The sequence below is a fragment of the Passer domesticus genome, chromosome 11, assembly GCF_036417665.1.
Source record: "Passer domesticus isolate bPasDom1 chromosome 11, bPasDom1.hap1, whole genome shotgun sequence".
NCBI lineage: Eukaryota > Metazoa > Chordata > Aves > Passeriformes > Passeridae > Passer > Passer domesticus.
Window position 1 is genome coordinate 11,893,485 of NC_087484.1, and position 21,486 is coordinate 11,914,970.

A 21,486-nucleotide genomic window follows, 5' to 3' on the forward strand; every position below is an offset into this window, starting at 1 on the left:
TCTGTCTTTTCAAAGTCTGGAAGAAGAATTTAGGCTCAGATGCAGAGCACTCTGAAACAAAGAAGTCACAGTTTATTCTCACTGCCTAGAGTAACACAGCAGGGAACCAACCATAACCAACCTGCAGGAAATGCAAGTTTTCTTCACCTCAAGTCAGTTGTGCATTTAAAGGCCATCCAGGAAAGTCCCTAATAGTAGGAAAGTCACTAAGGCTACAAAATAACTCACAGAATAGAGGCTCTCTGGCCCAAGAAGCCAGGGATCCACACCCAGAGGGTTTTAAGCACATCAGAGCTTTTAAGAGCAAACTAAATCCAATAATGTAGATAAAAGTTGATAGTTAAACCCAAGAGCTACTAAAGCACAGGCAGTCTGACAGCCACCAGTCTACCTATGAACAAAAATATTCATACAATTCAAAGTATTAATAAAATGTTAGTATTAAGACCAAAACCCACACTATTGCTTAGTAGTTGCCTTTGCACATCAACACTTAAAAGGACTGAAAGTCAGGGAATAGCAGTATGTAATAAGGTAAAAAATAGTGAGACTGAAAACGTGACTGAACACTCCAAGTTGATGAAGTTGTGTATGTTCCACAGCCAGCTTCAACATGGAGGTGACACTTTGGCCCTCAGTTCAGGCAGGCTCCCTGCCCCTCAGCTGCTGCTGTTTTGCTAGCCACGCCCAGCAGAGACCATTCTTTTCTCTCCCAGCTCAGTCAAGATCAGCTCTCAAACCAATTCATCTCTGTGGAGCCCCTCCTCAGTCCTGGGCATCCGCCTGGTACTCTGGTTTCAAGATTCCCTGCATCACACAGCCAGGAGCGCCTTGTTTTTTCAGAACACTGGCCAAAGTTTAAAGATGAAAGTGTTTACTCAAAATTCAGAGTTGTAGGAACTTTACAAAGTTTCCAGAGAACCTCCAATCAAACAATAAAATACACCAAGATTATACTTCCTAGCTCAGCAACTTCCTCTGCTGTTAGCTTTAATTGGTACCCCTTCCTTGTGTCACGTCCTGGAAAGAGGCTGAGGACAGAAAGCAAAAGTTAAGACACTTGCACCACACATTCTGCACCCATCCCTATTGTTTAAAGGTCCTTCCCAGCATCTCCTCCCAAAACCACCATTTGTGTTCTCAGTAAGAAGACAAAAGATTGCAGGCAGTAGAGGAAATAATATTATTGGAGTACTTTGGGCAATCTCTAAAGCACAGTTAGAGCCATGTTCCTATGCAAGAGTTCCTCCATGGATGGCACTCCATCTGAGCAGTGAACACTCAGCAGGCAGCAGCCTCTGGCAGGGGACAAGGCAGCACTCCAAGGCAGGAAACCCACAGCACACGTGTAGGGGTGACACAGTACTTCCATCTTGCCCTCTGGGTTCATGCACTAAGTGCTGTGGCAATTTACAGTGATTCCAGCCACTTTTGGCAAATGCTGCAAGGTGCATAAAGCTCATTTCCATTATGTTATAAAGACAAGGTCTTTATGGTCTTTGCTATGAAGATCTGTAATCCAAATCAGAATCGAGTATTAACTGCTCAAATGTTCAAAAAGCATCCAAAGAATTCCAGTTCTTTCTTGGTCTAGATTTCTCTATCTTCTTAATATTCTTATCAGAACTACAGGCTGAGCAGGAATATTCCTGGAGAGCAAGAGCTGCCTGGTGTTACCCATCACATACAGACTGAGCACAATGACTACACTCTGGAGTGTTAAAATCAAACTGTGAACACACAAGAATAGCTGGCAATAAGTAACTCTGGTATTAAAATAGGGTTTAGCACTGCTGTGGGCTGGAAACTCATCCCACCAGACAAGAGTAGTTAAATCTGTCCCTCTGACACTGTTGGTTCGTGCTATGATGCTGGGAGAAGTTTGGACTGGAACATCTGAGAAATGTAGCCCAGGTTGTCCAACATCTTCATCACGGGAGTAGGTAAAACCTGGAGTTGCAGGAGGAATTGTCGTGGGTGTGCTGGTGATTTCCATGTGGGACAGCACTGTTCCAGCAGTCTCCTGAGGTGATGTGAAGTGCTCCGTCACAGGAGATGGCGAAGTGTGGGAATAAGTTGAGCTGAATGTCTGAGAGGTCATTGCTGTGGTTGGCAGGCACTCTGGGTCATCGATGCTTAGAGACACAAGAGAAACATTCTGCAGTTCCATTGGGCTGTGGCACATCAGAGATTGCACATTTTTAACTATTGCTCTGCTCTTTTGGAGCCATTCTCGGAAACCGAGAATTTGGCAATCGCATTTCCAAGGGTTGTCGTCAAGGACAACTTCTTCCAGCTCAGGTAAAGCAGTAAAGAGGTCTGCAGGAAGAGACTGCAGGTTACTACTATTCAGGTAAACTTTCTGGAGGTGCTTGAGATTATGAAAGAGGTTTTTAGGAAGAGCCTCAAGCCTTGTATCAAAGAGGGAAATGTTCTGCAGTTTCTGAAGGCTCAGAAAGATTCCCTCTGGCAAACTGGAAATATTACTTGTATGGAGAGAAAGGCCCCGCAGTTCATTCAGGCCACTGAATACATTCCTAGGAAGAACCGTAAGCTCTGGATTAAAACTCAGCACAAGAAGCTCTAAATTTGTCAAGTTACTAAACACAAAATCTGGTATTGTTGAGAGCTTTGTGTGATACAGCCATAGGCTACCAAGATGTCTCATCTCTCCAAACAGTACTTCTGGAAGAGACTTCAGTGGGTTCCTGTACAAGGTCAGTTTAGACAGGTCATGCAAGTGCAAAAAAAGCCCAGAAGGCAAAACCTGAAGCCTGTTTCTGGAGAGTGTCAGCGTTCTTAGTTTACGAAGACAATGAAACGCATCAGGGGCAATGGAATGGATATTATTGGAATGCAGGAAAAGCTCCTGCAGCTCCTTCAGGCTATCAAACATACCTGACTCTATGGAAGACAGCCTATTAATATACAGCATCAGCCTCTCAAGCCTGGCTAATGCACTAAATATATTTCTAGGCAGTGCTGCTAAGTAATTTCTTGACAAGTTCAGTACTCTGAGTTTGGCAAGTTTCTTCATCACGCCACTGGGAAGTGCTGTTAGTTGGTTTTTGTTCAAGTACAGCTCCTGCAAACTAACCAGTTTGTCAAACAGATTCTCCTCGATAGACTTCAGCCTGTTACTTTCAATGATCAATTGCTGAAGCTGTACCATGTCATCAAATACTTCTGGGGGAAGTTCAACCAGTTTATTATTTAGCAGTTTGAGGACTGTGAGCCTTCCCAAACCTTTAAAAGCCATTGGTGAAACCAGAGCAATGTTGTTTGAAGACAGGATGAGATGCTGCAGTTCCATCATCCTAGCAAAAACATCCTGCAAATACGATATGTTAGCATTTGTTATGTGAATTTCTGTCATGTTGCAAGGCAGATTTAACAATTCCAGGTCTTTTATGTGGGGGCCAGAGCAATGAATTGCATTTTTTGAAGAGCAGTCACACTTCTCAGGACAAATAGCTGCATCCAACTGGAAGAAAAGCTTGATCATCACTGACAAATGAAACACCAACATCCTTGTTGAAGTGCCAGAAACATTAGCTGTTACAAGAGATAAGAGAGAATCAGGATTTGATCATAGGTAACACAGCTCACAAAGATGTGTGATTATATCATAAACCTGCAAATGTGTGCAAAATTTCCCTTGCCTTGAAAGCAAACTTCAAAATCTCTTTTTATTGCTGACTGCCAATAATCCTGAAGTGCTCCGTTTACACTGAGAAGTACAGATAAATGAACTTTTGTAAATCAAGTACTCCTTGTTTGTATTTGTACCAATTAACTATAATAAAAGTATACAAAAATCATGATGAAACACTTAAGTAGTCAAAAGACACGTATTTATTTGAACAGAAAAGCATTACAGAATCACAGAAGGGTTTGGGTTGGAAGGGACCTTAAGGATGATCTCTTTCCTTCTGACAGGGACATCTTCCACTAGACAAGGTTTGGTATATTATACTAAATTACATGCCAAAAATATTTTTCAAAAATTATCAAAAGGTCCTGCACTCACTGTGTTTTTCAATGTAAGTTATCTGAGGTTTAAAAATAAAGTTTAGCCTGCAAAAATAGACAATGGAGGTAAAAAGGTTGTCCTGTACTTTAAGTGGTGAAAAGCAAAACAGCACTGTCCAGTTAAATCCTGTCTCAGCATTTTCAAGTGATGGCTTCTTGGAACAGCCCAGGAACACACAAGAAGGAACAGGCTATTTTTGACACAGCCTGAAATAACACAGAAGACCCCATATGGCACAGGACAGCACTGAGCCTCTGATAACCAACAAGCCTCATTTCAACAGCTTAACACAATACCAAGCTATCAGCAGTGGAATTAGAAGTACAGTGAGAGGAAAGAAGTGCACAAAATTAGATGGGAAGTTTAGCAATAAAGGTACATCTGCATGAAACACGCCACAAAGCTGGAAAGTTGCATACATTTCCAAACAAACAGGAAAGCAATCATTGTAGATGTAAATGGTAATATTTAAAAGAGCAAGTCAAACAGAAACCCACAGTCTAGAAATACTTCCTCAATGAAATCAACAAGTCCAAGTGTATCAGAATCCTGGATGTCAAGCACCCGGCTGAGCAGCAGAATAAGCAGCAGCTGGGACCACTGGAATGGCTACAAAACTTCCACAGATGTAACTGGGGCAGCTGACACAATGTCAGTATTCTGAGGAGGAGCACGGCGGGGAGAGGAAGGCTCCATCTCTTTTCCAGGGCAAGGATGAAGCTCTCCCATAGCAATCCCACAGACAGAGTGTTGGGAACAACCCCCTTCACTTAAAGAGAAACCAGGAAGGACAGCAGAGCTCCTCAGGCATCTGAACTGCTGACAAGAACACACCACAATGGACCCAAAACAGCTCCAGGTCCAAACCAGCTACTGCATTAAAAAAAAAGCCAGAAGAGCAAAAGGGAGTGCTTTAAAAAAAAAATAAATAAATTATTCAGCTTCAGAGTACTGAAGTCTGGTAAAATCTCTAACTCTCCCTCAGGAAGGGAAGGACGTGGCATTTAGGGCTATCAACAGCCAGCAACACAGTGCCACAAAACAAGATCTCAGTGGGCTTTTCACAACTCATTGAATGAGACATAGGCAGCACCAAAAAATAGCATAAGATTTCACTCTTCCAAAGATCTTTCACATGTCAAGCAAGAATCTTTCAGAGAATCTCACCCTCCTAGTAATCCTCCCTACTCCAAAACTCTGTGTCATAAGCCAGTGATGCTTTTACCTTAATAAATGTGTAACTCAGCCTGTCCCTGATCCTACCTATCCCCACGAGCAGAACCCTCCATCCAGAAACACATTAAGAAAATTTCTGTTTCAAGCCCTGACTTGAACCAAATGGATGGAAAAATACCCAATTTGTTATGTTAGAAACTGCAAATGCAGGTCCCTTGGAAGCTATGACTACAGGCCACGCTGTAAAATCAGAAACAGACTAACACTATCCTGCAGGTCCATGATGACTGTTTTCCTGGTCTTACAGCAAAAGATAAGAGTATACAAGAAGACAAGGTTAGATGCTCAGAAATGCTAGAAAGCACTAGTTTTGACAAACAAACAGCAAAATGGTAGACATTCTTTGCAAGATATGAAGGCTGTAAGTGCTGCCACAAGAACTGGAAAAGCCTATGGGTCTCAAACATCTAGAGCTGCTAACAGCATTAAAAAAAAATTAAAGAGATTAACAGTACAAAATACAGTAATACCCACAATAAAGATCAAAATTATACATTCCCATGCCTTAAAATTCTCTCAAACCCTCACACAAGACAGCTGGCATTCCAGAAAAGGCACCAGCCTAGCTGGTCATTTACCAATAAATGTTTTATCTACAGCCTCTTTCCTTTTTAGCTCCCCCCCAATATTTCTCAAGACTACAAAAGGATGCCAGAGGCAATACATTAATACTGTAACTATATCAGAAGTCTCAAATCAGTTTTGAACTTACAGAACACTGAGCACATGTATTGCTTGCAGTGGTGCTTACCTCTTTTACTGTCTTGCAAGTTCCTAAACTCATACAAGCAAGAAAAAGAAATTTTGAGCTGTACCTTAGAAACTTATCTGCTTTTTAAAGCAACTTACTAGGAGCAGAGCAGGCAATCAGGCTTCACCATGACAGTGCACTTTAAATGGGAAGTAAAAGAGCAGAACGCATCCTCTAGATAACACTTCCACCCACATGTGCCTGGTTACTGAGACAGGCCAGAGGCCAAACAATGTTTGAAGCTTCAGAGCAGATTTTTGCCTACAATTGTTCAAGCAACCAACTTCCATAGGTTGCATGTAACTCCAAAAGTAGGGCTTGAAGCCGCTCACATAACAGGAGAAAGTTTTAAGTCACACACCCAACAGCAGAAAACCCACTTGTAGCTTCTTTGGCAGTGATATTGGAGAATGTGCTTCAGCCAACCCAAAGCAAATCTGATTGCAGTCAGAATCTACATTTCAGTGTGAGATGTGATCAGAAATTTCAAATTTGTCCCAGGTCTGCTAAATAGGTTTTGAAGGAGTGGACACATCCACTTTAAACCAAGTGCTCCTACCTTCACAAAGCTGCTCTGACTTTTAATAATTCTTGCAGGATTGGAGTCAAAGCAATTTCAGTAAGGAATGAAGGGGCTTTTTACTTAGTGCTTTGGCTAAGCATTCCAAGGTTGACACATTTAGTTTCTGTTTTTCCTCAAAGTCTTCTGGAGTGGCAGGCCAACAAAACCTAAAACCTGTAAGATTCTGAAAGAGAAAAGCTAAGTTGTAAAAATAGAAGCTTGAAATGGAAAGATTAAGTTTTTTGTTATTAAGTAAAACGGTATTTTAAGTATCTTGTCTTCAAGTTTCAAATAATGTGCTCTGCCAATGACTGTTTCAATGGAAGGTGAGCCAGAGGACAGAAAAGATGTCTTCATTTCCACATGATTTTTCTGAAGATGACTCTGACAATGGTGACAGCTCAGATCATGCCTCCCACATGTCCAAACAGAAGGAACATCTGAATAACCAAAGGTGGAAACAAGCTGCTATCACATGTACAGGTAAAGCTGCAGTCAGTGTGATCCCCCTGCAGACACAGCAGGCACCCCTCCCACCCCACCTGCAGAAATGCAGAGCCACGGAACAGCATCCCATGACAGCAGAGGGAGTAAGCCTGTGTTCTTCAACAAGCTTTACAAGTAATTCTATAAAGAATAATTAAAACAATTTCATTAAACTAATGAGAAGAGTTAAAATATCCGTTCATTTTAATTTTATTTTCAAAGAGCTTCAGTCACAAAAATGATTTACAAGTCTATTTACAATTCTATTGTACAGTTATTTATGTATGCCTCTTGACAACAGGGTACCATTCTAGAGCAGCAATACATATTTTAAATACAAAGATGTAGTATCATTTCAGATTTAAAAATAAAAGGAAGCTGAGCTTCTAGAGAGTGCTGTAATGATGAACATTTTAATCTGTGTTAGGCTCGAGGAATTAATGACAAACTAAGTAGTTTCTGGTTCACATAATTATTAAACAAGCTGCAGTTTGTTGAAAATAGTTTTAAAAACCTGAAGCTTTACTGTATATAAAATCAACATATTCAAGACTCTAAAAATTGTCAAAAACCCACAGCTTTCCCTTAGACATACAAAACCCTAAGTTTACAATTCAGAATTTCATGGGAGAAATCCTACAGGACTTGAGCTCTCTCATTTTGTGATGACCAACATAAGCATTAAAAATTTGCAGCATAAAAAGGACTCCACATCTGCTTAGTATTATACTGCATATACACATATACAGTACAGGATTATTTACCCAATTTGGGATGACTGTTCAGCACAACCTTCATGAAGAAAGAAAAAAATAAATAGAATTAAAAATCCAACAACTTTTTAAAAAGTGCAACAGTAAGAGTTTCCAATTTAAAGTTATGATGAATATGGACAGTCAGTTCTGTGGGTTTTTTCAGCCGCTTCTATTCAAGCATTATTTGCAGCATTTTCTTTTTACAGTAGATTTAGTTCTATAGTACATTAAACTACAGTTACTACTAATTGACTCTGAAGGGAAAGGAAGGAAAAAACTTTAAAAATAACCCTGAGGGATATACAATTTCATGATCTTGTAATTTATTTCTAAAAAGTAACATTTATTATTTAGCAACTGCTTTTCTGGATAGACCAGTCCTTTAAGTATGTGCATAAATAATATTTAAAAATCAGTAATATTTACAAATCCTAATACATCAAAATAAAATACGTACAGATTGAAGTCTGCATACACAAATAATTTAATAATAAATCAAACTCCTCAACATAAGGCCAAAATATACAGCAGGAAGGAAATGTCTACCCAGTATCTAGTGGAGCTCACTAACTTGGTCTGTTCACCTGAATTTAGATTTCCAAGATGAACACTGAAAGAGATTTTTTTTCACTACAAAATGAATTTCATCTTACTTAAAAACAGAAACTGAATACACTAGTGAAGATCTAGTTTGCTGCATTTCTGAAAACCAGAAAAACTAAACTACTCAAAATGAGAAAAATTATAGGTGGTCAAATTCAGCTCTTGGGCAGGAAGGCATAAATCCCAATAATTGCAGAAAATGCAAAAGCTTATTTTGTGGCTGAACTTGCAATAACAAGATGGATTCTCAGAAAAGCTGATTTATTATTCTTGACTAAGCGTCAGAGCTCAAGCATGCAACCTCAGGAACATTTACCAACCCTGAGCGCAGACCTGGAGGAAACAAGCTCCATTTGCAAAACATTCAAGTTTGCTACGCTCATGAGCCATTAGTCACTCGGCTAAGTGGAGACACTTGGCAATTTCTGTCTCAGTAAGAGCTCCCTAAAATGTTCTCTGAAGACAAGCCCACCTTAATGAGCCATTTTCCTCCTCACTTTCCAGGTAAGTCTAACAAACTAGAATAAGACTGAAAAACCAGCTTCAGAAACCAAACAAGCCAAGAGAAATTATCAGTCTAGGAAAGTATTAAGCAAAAGCATATAAAAGGGAAAGACATAAATATTTCCTTTCAGTTCTCATGAAACAGCAAATCTAAAATGGTCAATGAAATGGAAAGCAGAAGCTTATGCGTTTAAGGATAAGTCACAGCTCCCAGGTCCAAGATGCATAGCTTCACAATATTTTTCAACTAAAATATTATTTTCGTTTAGATTTGAATACTACTTACGCAGCTAAGAATTATTCTTCATCAGTTATTCCATGCTACAAAGATTTTGTAAAATCAACATCGGCAGAAATTAGCCACCTGACTCAGGTTCATGACTAATTAATGTATCCAATGTTTGCAGACCCTTTAAAAGCCACCAATGTTGTTCAATGTTTATGACCTTATGAAGCCAGGATTAGAAGAACATTGCTCTGTTGAATGAATGCTAAGAAAACCACTTCCCCCTTTCCCCCTGCTCCACTCCTCAAAAACAAACAACAACAACAACAGAAATCAGGAAAAGAGTTGACAGCTGGACTGGAAGATAGTACACCCATATGCATATTATTTAGGAGGAGCAATAACTTCAACAACCAAGTTCTAGGAAAAGGTCTTCCAAACCATTTAGCACCACTTTTAAATTCCCAGTTGGCACAGTATATTCAACACTGCAGAAACCACAACATGATTGACATTAACACGGTTAATGGTTGATGATTTTGAAGGTCTTTTCCAACCTTAATGATTCTATGAGCAGCAGGGCACACTGTCCATACTGTCTTACAGAACAGCACAAGGGAATTAGGCCTGATCTGAAAAATCCTGCTTATTAAAACAAGGCTGGAATGGAATTGTCTCCACAGGAATTTAAAAGAACAAAACAAAACCCGAAAAAAGAAAAAGAAAAAAAAAAGGAAAAAGAGAAAGAAAAAAATCCCTAACATCAAAACCTCAAATTCCATCATCAGAATATACACACTTCAAAACAATCCCAGCCGGCCAGTGAGCCTCATTCCACAACTACTCCAAAGGATCTCTCCAGAATCCTGACTTCCTCAGACCAGAGGTCTCCTCCCAAGCTTGGAGGTGTCTGGACCAGTTAGTTGCCCCAGTCAAAAATAGACTGATCAAGACTCAATTTATCATCTTCCCAAAGACACTAAGGAAGACTTTTCCAAACATGTACAAAGTCAACAATGGTTTAGAGATAAGTAATTTGTAGTTAAAAAAAAAAAAACAAAAAAAAAACCCAAAAAAAGTTTTAAGCCTTGCAAGTCAAAGTGCTGTCTGCCTCTACTTCTTTGTAGACCTATTTTTCTAGTGGTCTTGTGTTCTGATACTGCCTCATGGCAAAATTATGTATGGCTACCCCTAGTGCTTAAGCAGCATTAGTGGTGATACATGCTTTTATTTTTTTCATATTTTTTTTTTTATAAATAAAATCTGCATAAGCCTTATAGTTCTGCAGCAAGACAGACTTTAGCTCAATTTTCTCTTGATTTTGTTTTGTACAGCTACATGTAGAGCTTAAGACACTGGCAGACTCTGAAATGCCTGTGCTCCTAACGTGCACAAACCCCACCCATGGGCACGTGGCAATACCTCCCTCCACTCCCATATCCCTTGCAGCAGTAACTCTGGCCTTACTACTTCAAGGTATATAAGAAAATTATCTTTAGATTCACAAATAAAACATGGTCCACAAAGGGATAATCCAACCCTTCTGCTGGAAAAAGCAAGGTCAATGGAGAAATGCATAGCTAAATGTAATAAAACATGACATAGAAGAAAGGGTTTAGATTCTCCATCCTTCTTTCTCCAAAAACTTTAGAGTGTAGCCAAATGGCTCCTCCCCTGGAGGCCACCTGAGCCTTCCCTATGGTTAGCTAGAAGAGAAGTCAAGAATCCACATGAAAGCAATGTGCTTATTTCTTAAGGACAGAGCATATTGCTTCTACAGCATTCCCAATTCCTGCTGTGGCAGACTAAAGAACTGAACTTGGAACCCAAACATTACACCTGGAAACGCTCCTTACTAATAGGGACAAACTTAGAGGCACACCCACACAAACTTTAGAACCGTTCTGAGGCACAAAACTTTTCATCAGTCAAATAAAACCAACTAAACAAACAAAATAACCCCAACCAACCAAAAACACAGACACAAAAAAACCCCAAACCATGACAGGGTTATTATGCACCTCTAGTACAGCCAGGAAACCATCACATCATAGGGTTTACATGAACACATGCCCAGATAAGCAGGTTAGAACAACTATTAAGATACTCCAGGCAAATAATGTGAACCTGTTTTAACTGCCCTGCAGTTTAAACCTTCAAATGCATCTCATTTAGGAACAATGAAATCTGAAAGAAGGTGGAAGGAAACACAATCATTTTTGTTCTGCCTAAGATAACTTACATTTTTAAAATGTATAGCCATAAGACGCCTGGCTCTGAATTTTGTATTCAGAGAGACAAAACAGTTGGAAATATCTGCATTAGAATTTGACATTTAGCACACTGCAGTTTCAAATAAAGCCTTAAAATTACATTCTTCTGAATACTACTAAAGATGCATGCCACCAAGATCCACTGCTACGTTACAGTGATGATTTGATATGAACCATTTTCTTGGGATGGTACTTTCGCTTCTGTTGTTGTCCTGGGTTTTGGTGGCCATTCTGGATCAACCAGCAGTTCCTGAGCTAGGTGCATATACTTGGCTTTTGGTGTCTTCTCTCTACAACCAAACAGGGAAGAAAGGAAACAGACTCCACAGCGATCCCCAGCCTCCTGCAGAAGTGAACAAGTTTGAAAATTGGATTACCACAACAAAAAAAAAAAAGTCAGTAACAATACAGTAAATTACTAGGAGAAAAACTATTATTTCAGTCTTTAATTTACTATTTCATATCACATTGGATTGGACCTATGGTACAGAAACTCTTCTGTTGTGTCATCTCTTCTATACTGTGGTAGTAATGACATTCAAAAAACATTAAGAAAAAACCAAGTATTTCACATTGTCGTAACATCTAAGACCACCAACAGTTTTTATGCCTATTTTATAGTCATTTCAATAATCACAGATAGAATAGGGAACAATAAATTATTTTAGTGTTGGAGAATAAAAGCCTGGTCTATAAAAAGCAAATTCCTAAAACTCCAAAACACTTTTTAAGTCATGAATTGTTAAACTGAAGGCAGCCAGTCAGACAAAAGTAGCAGAATTTAACTTGCTGGCATGTGAAATCTAAATACTACAGGTATCAATAGCTACTAAAAAGGACACAAATTACTGAACTTAAGACTTCCTTCCTATGCTTTCTCTCCCAGTCTTAAATGCATGTAATTAAACTAGTTGGGGAGGAGAAACAATCCTCATTCTTGAGAATGAATCCCTCTCATGTCTCAGAGAGCCCCTATAGTCTGCAGGGCTGACATTTTAATGGTAACACATTCTATAGTTTTCATCATGCTCTAAATGTCTATCAATTAGTGAACTGAAGCAAATGTGAGCCTTGAGCACAGTTTCCATTCTTCAGTGACCACAAAACAATTTGTTCTACAACGGCCTCAAAAGGACAAATGTAAATCTGAAGTGAATATATTTAATAAAATTTAGTGCTGAGAAATAAACCACTATAATTCTAGCAAGCACAAATGTACAATCAGCCAAAAGTAATAAGCCAACAGGTTTAAAGCAAAGCTGTTTTTATGGGAATCACAGATTTCCTTCATGTATTAACAGCAGAGGGGCAGACCAGACCAAAATTCGTGGTCACCTGAAAAATCTTTCATTGTCCTAAACATCTGAAGCAGTAAGAGTGTATTTTCATTTGCCATCTTGTTTTGTTTAATTTGTACATTGCTGAAAATTACTGCTCTCAGACAAGGACCTAAAACTCTAAACCAAATTAATTTATTTTAACTGCTTCTAAGCAAATCAAGATGTTCCCAGTCCTAGCATACTAACTTGCGACACCAAAAAAATTTGCTGATGTGGAAACTAAAGATGAAGTGAGAAAAAAAGTCTTAAAGCAATACTCTAGGTTTGTTTCACAGTTCTTGCACACACACTAAACTCTTTAAAGCATCAATAGAGAAAAAAATATAAACCCAGAAGCCTTTGTTTTTAATATTCCAATTACAGAAATCTAATTTAAGCAGACTTAAGCTAAAGATAAGGCAACAGACAGTTATAGATAAATAGAGACAAAACCAAATTAATCCACATGCACTCAAACGAGGACAGCAAAATACTCGTCTCCAACCTGAGGCGGCTGGGGTATGGTGAGGCGAGATTCTCCTTGTTTGTCTCGATTGAACACAACCTTCCAAAGGATCATATCAAGGAGGACATTCTGTGAGACATTACAGTGAGTGGGAAGAGTTAAAGAAACTAATGATCATTTGTTGTTAGTGTGCACATTACAAATAAAACCTGAAACAGTGCGTTAGGCATAACTAATTCAGTGGCAAGCAAAACAGGGAGTTTATGCTACTTGTTGGTACTTTTGTGATACATTTTCATTCTAAAGTGCTCACACAAAATTTAAGAATATGAACATATACTCTAAAATCAACAGTAATAATGATCAAATCTTCATCCATCTCTATAGGTAAAAAGCATAAATACATATGTGTTTCTATACTCTAAAAACCTATGAAGCACCACATGAAGACATGAGTGCTTAGAGCAGCTTCCCCATAAACCATCTTGGAGCTATCCTTTTTACATAGTCTGTTTTAAACCAGGGACATTCTCAGAAAAGTAGCAGTAGGGTGGCAAAGCTGGGCCACCAGCAGGAATAAAGGAATTTGGTATGTGTAATTCCATGGTTTTAAAAGAGGGCAGAGTTTGAATAGTATGTTGAGCACATCTGGTTATCCTCATTCAGCTGCATGGATGGACTCAGAAGCTTTCAGCAAATCTGACAACACAGGTGTGAACCTGTACTTGCCATGGCCTCGAGCCTACAACTCTGATCCCTGGACAGATTCCAGTTCTAACACCTGACTAACTGCTGCCATTGGAAATGGGGAGCTGATTAGTCAGACTTTTGCAACAGATTTTTATAATGCTTATGATTTTATAATATACCAGAATTTGACAGTGCTTTTGTAAAGCATCAGCTAACAAATCTTCAGCTTGTTAGATGTTCATTTTTGAAGCCAGTCTGGTTTAAGCATGTCTATACCAGGCTTCAGGGGTGAGGAGGAACAGCTGCTAGGATCTGCCTTTGTTGTGCAATATTTTCTATCATATGGTAGAAAGAATCTGCATGCTTTGTGAACCTAGTCTGGCACCCACATGGAAGGAGCAAAAGCTTTTCAGGGCATTTCAGAAAACAAACTGAAAACAACCACAGTCAGAAACTATTCCTGTTGTAGAAGCAATGACAAAACTACATATGATCATAGTGTGACACAGAAGTGTCACACTGGCAAGTGTGACTAAGGAAGATCCAATTCCTCATTTGTCTCATAATTATGAGACACTTAAAGAGGCAGTTCCTGAGGAACAGCTCTCAGCAGAATAAACTCCAGGTGAAATACAGGCTACCTTGTTAAACGATGGAAGGAGCTGCCACCAGTGATCTCCCCAGATACTCAGCATGTGACCTGTGGCCCAGGTCTGTAGTGAAAAGTGGAGGGAGCAGAAAATCCAGCCAGGCACACAAGGAGAGAAATACAATGACCTACACTTGAAGTGAGGGAAAGAAATAGCCTGGGATTTCTACACAACACAGTGGACCCAAGGAGCTGGCACTACATGACAAAGCTTTAGAGAATGCAGAGTGACACTGCTGGAATTGGGCAAATGCAAGAGGTGGGCTCCAGTTATAGAAGGTGAAGTGTGTACTGTAAAACAAGGTTTGGGATTTGAGGACTGCTACTCAACAGTTCTGTTGGGACACCTGCTGTACAGTAAAACAGCTCATCTGCCATAACAAAGCATTCAACTCACACTTATAAAGTGGGAGAAACTTGGTTTAAGACAAAGCATAACAGCCCACACAATTACTGCCAAGAAGTATGTACTTCTATTTTATTACTGAAGTACAGGCAACAATAGAAATTGGGAAGGCTGTTTAGAAGAAATGTGTCAAATCACCCCTGCAGTTTTGGTAACGAAAGTTAAATGACTGAAGTGTACAAAGATGCTAACTCAAACTCCATAGGAAAAAGAGTGGGATGAGGTTTTGAAATACTGGATGAAAGAACACAGTCTGCAGGTAATTATATTGCTTAGGTGATGTTTAGTAGAAATTCACAAGTTTTCAGGCTGATGTGACAACCAGCAAGGCCCAAAAGTGGAACTTGATGAACACGTATTTAAACCAGAGGAGAACCATTTGTCCTCAAGAGCACGTGCTGACACATGGATTGGCACACTGTACAGACTTCCTACTGGAGCCCTTACACATCCAGAACAGAAAGAACACCAGCTTCTATAAAAGTTACAAGATCACCAGCAGAACAAAGGAATTTTCAAGCAGATGGTGAATTTATTTCTCTCACTAATCCTTATCACTGGACTGAATATTGAAATTGAATAAAATGTTTCTGTCAAGGAGGTTTGTTTTAATTTTATCAGAAGACAAAAAAAGCCATGATGCTGAAGGTTCAGAATAGCTGTTTGGTTTCAGTAGTAAAGACAACAAAATACATAAATTTTGACTTTTCAAAAAGAAAAGAAAGCCAAAAACCCCAAACTATGAAGCATTCACTAATACAGAAAAAGCAAAAGAATTCAAGGCCATAAAGGAAAATCATCACAGGAAGAGCTAGAGTACATACAGGACAATGTAAGAAAGGCACAGGAGCTTTAATAGTGGATAAACTTGTTAACCACAAGACAAGAGGCCAAGAAAATTAGTATCTACTGACACGTTTTGGAAAAGACAAGTTGTTGCCTGCCATGTGAAAACACAAAAACATGTTCCAATAGGCAGCAACATAAGAGCATGTTTTGCAAATTCAATTCGGAACAACACTTTAAACACAAAACCTTGGTAATTTTGATTCAAGTATCTGAAAAAAAGCCCTTTGTTTGAGTTAATTTTCACTAGGTCACAAATAAAGGGAAAAAACATGTCAATTGGACACAATATTAATGCTGTAGTACTCTTTGAAGACCAAAATTATATGATCCAAGGAAGTATTATGCTGGTTACATTGATTGTAATCCCTCACATTGTAATGGAAATACTGATTAGAAGCTGTAGAAAATGTTACACAGTAAAAACAGATAATTATAGTGTGCACTAGATAATGCTGGAAGGCCTTTTCATCTTGCAGGAAAAAAGTGACTCATGATTGCAACCAAAACCCAAACATATTCAGGTTGGAAATCACATGTCAGTTAATAGGGAGAAAAACTAACCACAGAATAAATAACTGACTGTGAATCCAGACTTCTTCTGGAAGATTTATCTGTCCAACTTTGATTCTTGGAAACAAAAACAAGACACCTGGATGAAAGGTAGGGCGTGTTTCTGCATACATTAACTCTGGAATTATAGCAGAAGAGGTCAACATCCAGAGTGATTGACTTCAGACGAGCTCAGTGATGGAAAAAGCAGATTTGCTTGAACATCTCTACTTCTGGACTTTGATCATATCAGACAGACCTGCATTACACAGACCTGCATAATTCTGAACAATAAGCTATGTGTATGATCCAAATGATGGAAGGGGGGCTCCCCTAAGGATTTTAGATAGTTCTCTAGTATGTTGTTATTCTGAAGTAACACAGAAAATAAAAATGGAGTATTTTAATATGAAATAGTTGAATTATTAAGTCTTTTCACTTCCTCCCCACCCCCATTTTTTAATAAAAAAGATTTTAAAATTACACTTTAGACACAGGAAGTCTTGACACCTTAAATCTAGTTTACAAGGACACTTGTAGAAATACACACCTAGCAAAAAAACAGCAGCCACTCCTTCTGGCATGCTGTGAAGAGTGACCTAAATAAAAGACAAACATGCACCCTGCAAAAAGAAGCACTTAAAAGAGAAGCATTTTTTCCACGTGGATCTCTTACCTCTGTCAGCACAGATACAAGTGCATTTAGAACAACGATGATGACAATTCTCAGGCGCCACTCCGGTGGCACACACACAAGCTGTGGAAACAAGTTGCCAGAGGTTAGAAACACACATAAGTAAACACACATCCCAACCAGACTCAGAATTATAAATCCTCCCTTTCCCACGCAGTGATGTGAAGGTAAAGCTCTGCAGGGCTCATGCTTGCCCCAAAAGCAGCCCACCAGCTGCCCGAGGAAGCTCACACACTCACAGATCTCTCACCTCAAGAAATGCGTCGATAGGTTCAACAGGATGCAACATGATGAAAAATATGAAGACATAAAGAACTATAACAGATAAAACAAACAGAACTGTAAAAGAAGAAGAAAAAAAAATTTAATTGTACCATTTCACAATCAAGAGTTTAGACAGTTTAATATGTATCATGAGTTCATTACCGCCTGAAAACAACCTCTCTTCTCCCATAAACCCCTTCCAGGCAAACTGGGGCAATACTAATTGTGCTGATAGTCATAAAGACAGATAAGGCCTGACTCCTTCTCACTGGCTCACTTGTGGAGTTGAAATATACAGACACATCTATGTCTACAAATTAAGCAATCATTAACACAAATTTCTCCATAATAACATAATAACAGTTTAATATTTCCTTTTCTCTAGCTGTGATTATGAGAGGATAACTCCACTATGATCTCCTAGCAACACTATTGCTTCTGAAGTGGCACAACAGAATTGTCAACAAGTGCACAGTCACTTAGGAGTTTTATTTGAAACTGTATATACTAAGAAAGGACTTACAATTTTTGTAGCATGGTTGTCTAAAGGGCTTTCCTTTAGAAAAGACAATTGCCACTATGAGGTACTGAAAACTGGATATAAAAAACAAAGTTGTGTTTTCATAATTTTTAATGTAATGTTCATCATGAATAGTCTCATTCCCATGGTGTGCAGAGCTGGTGTTCTGGGTGTCCAACACATTACATGCACTGCAACACAAAAACATTGAACACTGAGTTAGGGAGAAGATGCAAAAATGGCCCACTTATTTACAAAAATATTGACAGAACAAATTGCTACAGTAGTAAAAAAGCTGAAACTTGAGAACATATTACAGGTAGCAAAAAATAACTCAAAACTGTGGCAGGGAGGTAGTAATTTTTGTGAATTTAAAGCTTCAAGTTCTTTTACGCTGTCAGTTTGTAAATTTTCTACATAAACTGTTTAAAAACTATCATTGTAGACAGACTTCAGAGACAGGTAAGGAAATATTGCAATCTAAAAAAATAACATTAAAACACCTCTTTATGTAAAAAAAATAATTATTTACTGTAGCTCTAACAGGAAAGCAAAGCTTTATAATATGAAAGAGATAGAATAGGTGTGAACCATAAATTACAAATTTCTACCTCGACTGTCCTAAAGCTGAACAGTCATTAGACCAAGCCATATGACACTGACCCGATTTTGTTTTTTCAGCCAGTGGGTAGAAATCCCATACTATCCCATATATTTTTCACAAAAAATCAGCAGACTAAGAAGCTGGAATACAGGAGCTTTATTGTCAAAGTCCCCACAGCGGGGCTCAAGAAAGAAGAGAGCATTATTGCCTGTAGCTTTCTAATTACTCCTGTATCCTACAGAGCCACTGACACACTTACTCAGAGTCTGGTGTCCAAGGCTCATACCAGGACTGCTGTTTGACCCAAAAGAAGCCCAAGGTTTGGAAAGCAAGGCAGATGATGATCTGAGACAACACGGAACACAGAAGTGGACCTGAGATAAGACCTGATGGAGGCCTTCGTGCAACAAGCTCTGTCCAAGCAGGGTTCAGACTCACTGCAGAGAGAACAAAAAACAAATGACACATTGCATCGTTATGGTTTTCAAGAGTTATCCTGTTCACATTCTGTGGGATTAGAATGGCTTGCTCATGACATCACTTTAAAATTTAGTCCAGAACTGCAAATGTGAAACCACTTTGCAAAGAGCATAGAGCCCTAGAACAACACCACAGTGCCTTCTACAGGCTGGTTCCCCAGCAGCACAGCACAGCAGGGGCAGTAGCAGCCATCAGACTTAAGGAATTAGTAGTGTCTGGCCAAATTCCCTTTGTCTGGCACAAGGACTTACAGCTTGCCTCCTCACTTTTGGACTGCCATTGCTTCAATGAAGATGTTTTTATTAAATTTGAAAATGGAATTCTACTACTTGAATGTTAGGTTCATATGTGAAATCAAATGTTTCACTAGGCAATATTTTGAGTGTTACATTTTGTGGACGGAAGTTCAAAGAATGCAAGGAATCAAAACAACTGAGGAAGATGATATTGCAACGACTCCTGTTTTGATTCCAAAACCAGCTTCCTGTACTGTGAAGACTTAGTTCCCAAGATTGTGCCCACAACCTGCTTCGTGTTTAGGACATTTCACAAATTTCAGATGAATCTAATTCAGTACATAGTGTGGTTTGGGTTTCTTAATGCATAGATGTAATAGTCATAACATCTTCACTGTATGTCATAGTGTTTTCTCAAAACCACATGTAATTAGATATTAAAGAAAATCTGACCAAGCAAAAAGCGGTTCACTGAAGCCCCTGTGGTAATTCAATACAGTACTTACTAGTGAAGACAACCACCAAAATGATTGCCAAATCAATGAAGAGAAACTGGAAATCTCCCAAATTGCTCAGGATCTGGAGAGAAACAACAAATGAAACACTGATAATTTCTTCACAATTTATATTGACACTTTCACGGCATTAATTCTTTGTATTTTGCTTTATAAACAAGAGAGTGTCTTGTCAAACTGGCCTCCTTTACCTGCAGGAGTCCTGAACACTCTACAATTCACAGAAGAATTCCTGAAGTATCACAGTATGAAACAGTTTCCTTTTCAAGATGGACAAGCTATTTGTAATTGTAATTTGTTTGTAATCAAAATTATATTATTGAAATCTTACATACCAATACAATAACAGCTTAGGCCTACAGTTCTTTAAACACCATAACCTTCCTATGTACCATACAGCTGTCAAAATTTCCCCCTCAAAGGTCCTTTAATACTCTGCACCTTTAACTTGCTCAGAATACAAATTAAAATACAGGATTTCTATCACATGCCACTATCGTGAAACCAATCTTATTAACAGGAAATATTCCATTTTGCTTCCCCCCCACCCACCTAAATCAGTACTTCCAGTTTCTTCAACATCTAACATAAAAGGAATGCATTGCCTTTTAAAATAAGTTAGGCCATTTCAAAATGCTGAAAGTTTTTAAATAATTGAAGCCTATATTTTTGCTTTGTATATATGCTTATTTGGTCTTCCCACTGTAGAGACTTTCTTTGCACAGCCATTGGTAATTGCCTCTTCTAAACAGATACTACCATGTATTTTGTATTGTTAATATGAAAAAAAAACCCTCAAAATACTAACAACACTTTCAGTCTAAATGTATTTTTGAATTCATACGTTGTATTCAAAGGGACTTGTAATAATTTGTATTGAATATCTATCAATTTTCAAATCTCTGAATTATGCTGATACTGCATAGGTATTGACAGAATACTTACAGAATACAGCAAAGTAACAGTGATGTACTGGATGATGCTGTACAATGCCATGAATTTGAACACACAGAAGGAAGTTACTAAAGCAGCACGGCCTTCCCTGTCAAAACAGATGCAATCATGTAACTACAGAGCTTTCTGTGCAAGCAGTTAAATTCTGCCCACCAAAATGTTAGCTGCAATTAAACACAACAGCAAACCCTTTGAGGGACATGAGAGAAACAGGAGAATGGTACACTTCCCCCAACATCAAGTTGTGGGTATGTCTTCTGAACTCAGCCACCACCTAACTTCACTCCTCTTTGGACTTTGTGTGTTTTCAACAGAGGTTTTAAAATGAAAGTCTTTTTACACAAGCATCTATGAAGCATTAGTTTACTGCATGGACTGAATAAACACACAGTCGGCCACAGAGCTGCTGACTTCAGAAATGTTTCTGATAATTACATTTAATAATTAATTCCATTACTTCATTAGCTCCCCACAGACCTCATGATTCTTCTTTGGCTGACCTTTATCCAAAATCGTTACCTAATTTCCAATTCTAGAGTCAAAAAATTGGTCAAACCCTATTTAGAGAATTTGTCTTCTACTTTGTGTGGTGCTGAGCAATTATCTGAAGATTTTTGCTACTTGTAATTACACACAGCCTTTATGGAAACTAGCAAAGTGACTAAGAAAAATTAAAGACTAATGTGTAGAAGCTTGGTCATGCTTTGAAAAATTAACTTTACATGAACAAAAATAGTAAATCATGCTATGTCAGGGTTTTGCTCTGAGTACCTTTGGTAAAGAAACAGAACCACTAAAATATATGTATTGTTTCACACAGGTTTCCTGCAGCATCAAATATATACTAAAATGGAGCATGCAA

The 21,486-nt window shown here is 38.6% G+C and overlaps 2 protein-coding genes and 1 long non-coding RNA gene across 7 annotated transcripts in view; 1 reads left to right on the forward strand and 2 right to left on the reverse strand.

The window, feature by feature from the left end:
* Window positions 1–1,577: 1,577 nt before the first annotated feature.
* LOC135278859 (platelet glycoprotein V-like) lies at window positions 1,578–6,718 on the reverse strand. 2 transcript variants are annotated; one of them, XM_064385712.1, is made up of 2 exons: window positions 6,580–6,718; window positions 1,578–3,555 (listed from the first exon to the last, which is right to left on the reverse strand). In XM_064385712.1, exon 2 carries the CDS (start codon window positions 3,527–3,529, stop codon window positions 1,601–1,603), a length of 1,929 nt encoding a protein of 642 aa, XP_064241782.1. In that variant the 5' UTR covers window positions 3,530–3,555; window positions 6,580–6,718; the 3' UTR covers window positions 1,578–1,600. The 2 variants fall into 2 exon arrangements, with proteins under 2 accessions (XP_064241782.1, XP_064241783.1); XM_064385713.1 differs by lacking the exon at window positions 6,580–6,718 and adding an exon at window positions 6,119–6,227.
* LOC135278860 (uncharacterized) lies at window positions 2,073–10,406 on the forward strand. The gene is made up of 2 exons (XR_010346249.1): window positions 2,073–2,301; window positions 4,741–10,406. It is a non-coding gene; the product is annotated as an uncharacterized LOC135278860 (long non-coding RNA).
* Window positions 7,263–21,486, reverse strand: part of ATP13A3 (ATPase 13A3) — a 54,975-nt gene continuing 40,751 nt past the window's right edge. For 3 of the 4 annotated variants that reach the window (XM_064385708.1, XM_064385709.1, XM_064385710.1), the window contains exons 27-34: window positions 20,616–20,712; window positions 19,662–19,734; window positions 18,699–18,876; window positions 17,839–18,026; window positions 17,302–17,390; window positions 17,034–17,114; window positions 13,254–13,343; window positions 7,263–11,772 (exon numbers count right to left, since the gene is read on the reverse strand). In XM_064385708.1, the coding sequence (XP_064241778.1) occupies window positions 11,575–11,772; window positions 13,254–13,343; window positions 17,034–17,114; window positions 17,302–17,390; window positions 17,839–18,026; window positions 18,699–18,876; window positions 19,662–19,734; window positions 20,616–20,712 (994 nt within the window). In that variant the 3' untranslated portion in view covers window positions 7,263–11,574. The remainder of the gene's footprint in view (window positions 11,773–13,253; window positions 13,344–17,033; window positions 17,115–17,301; window positions 17,391–17,838; window positions 18,027–18,698; window positions 18,877–19,661; window positions 19,735–20,615; window positions 20,713–21,486) is intronic. The other variant, XM_064385711.1, reaches the window with a different exon arrangement.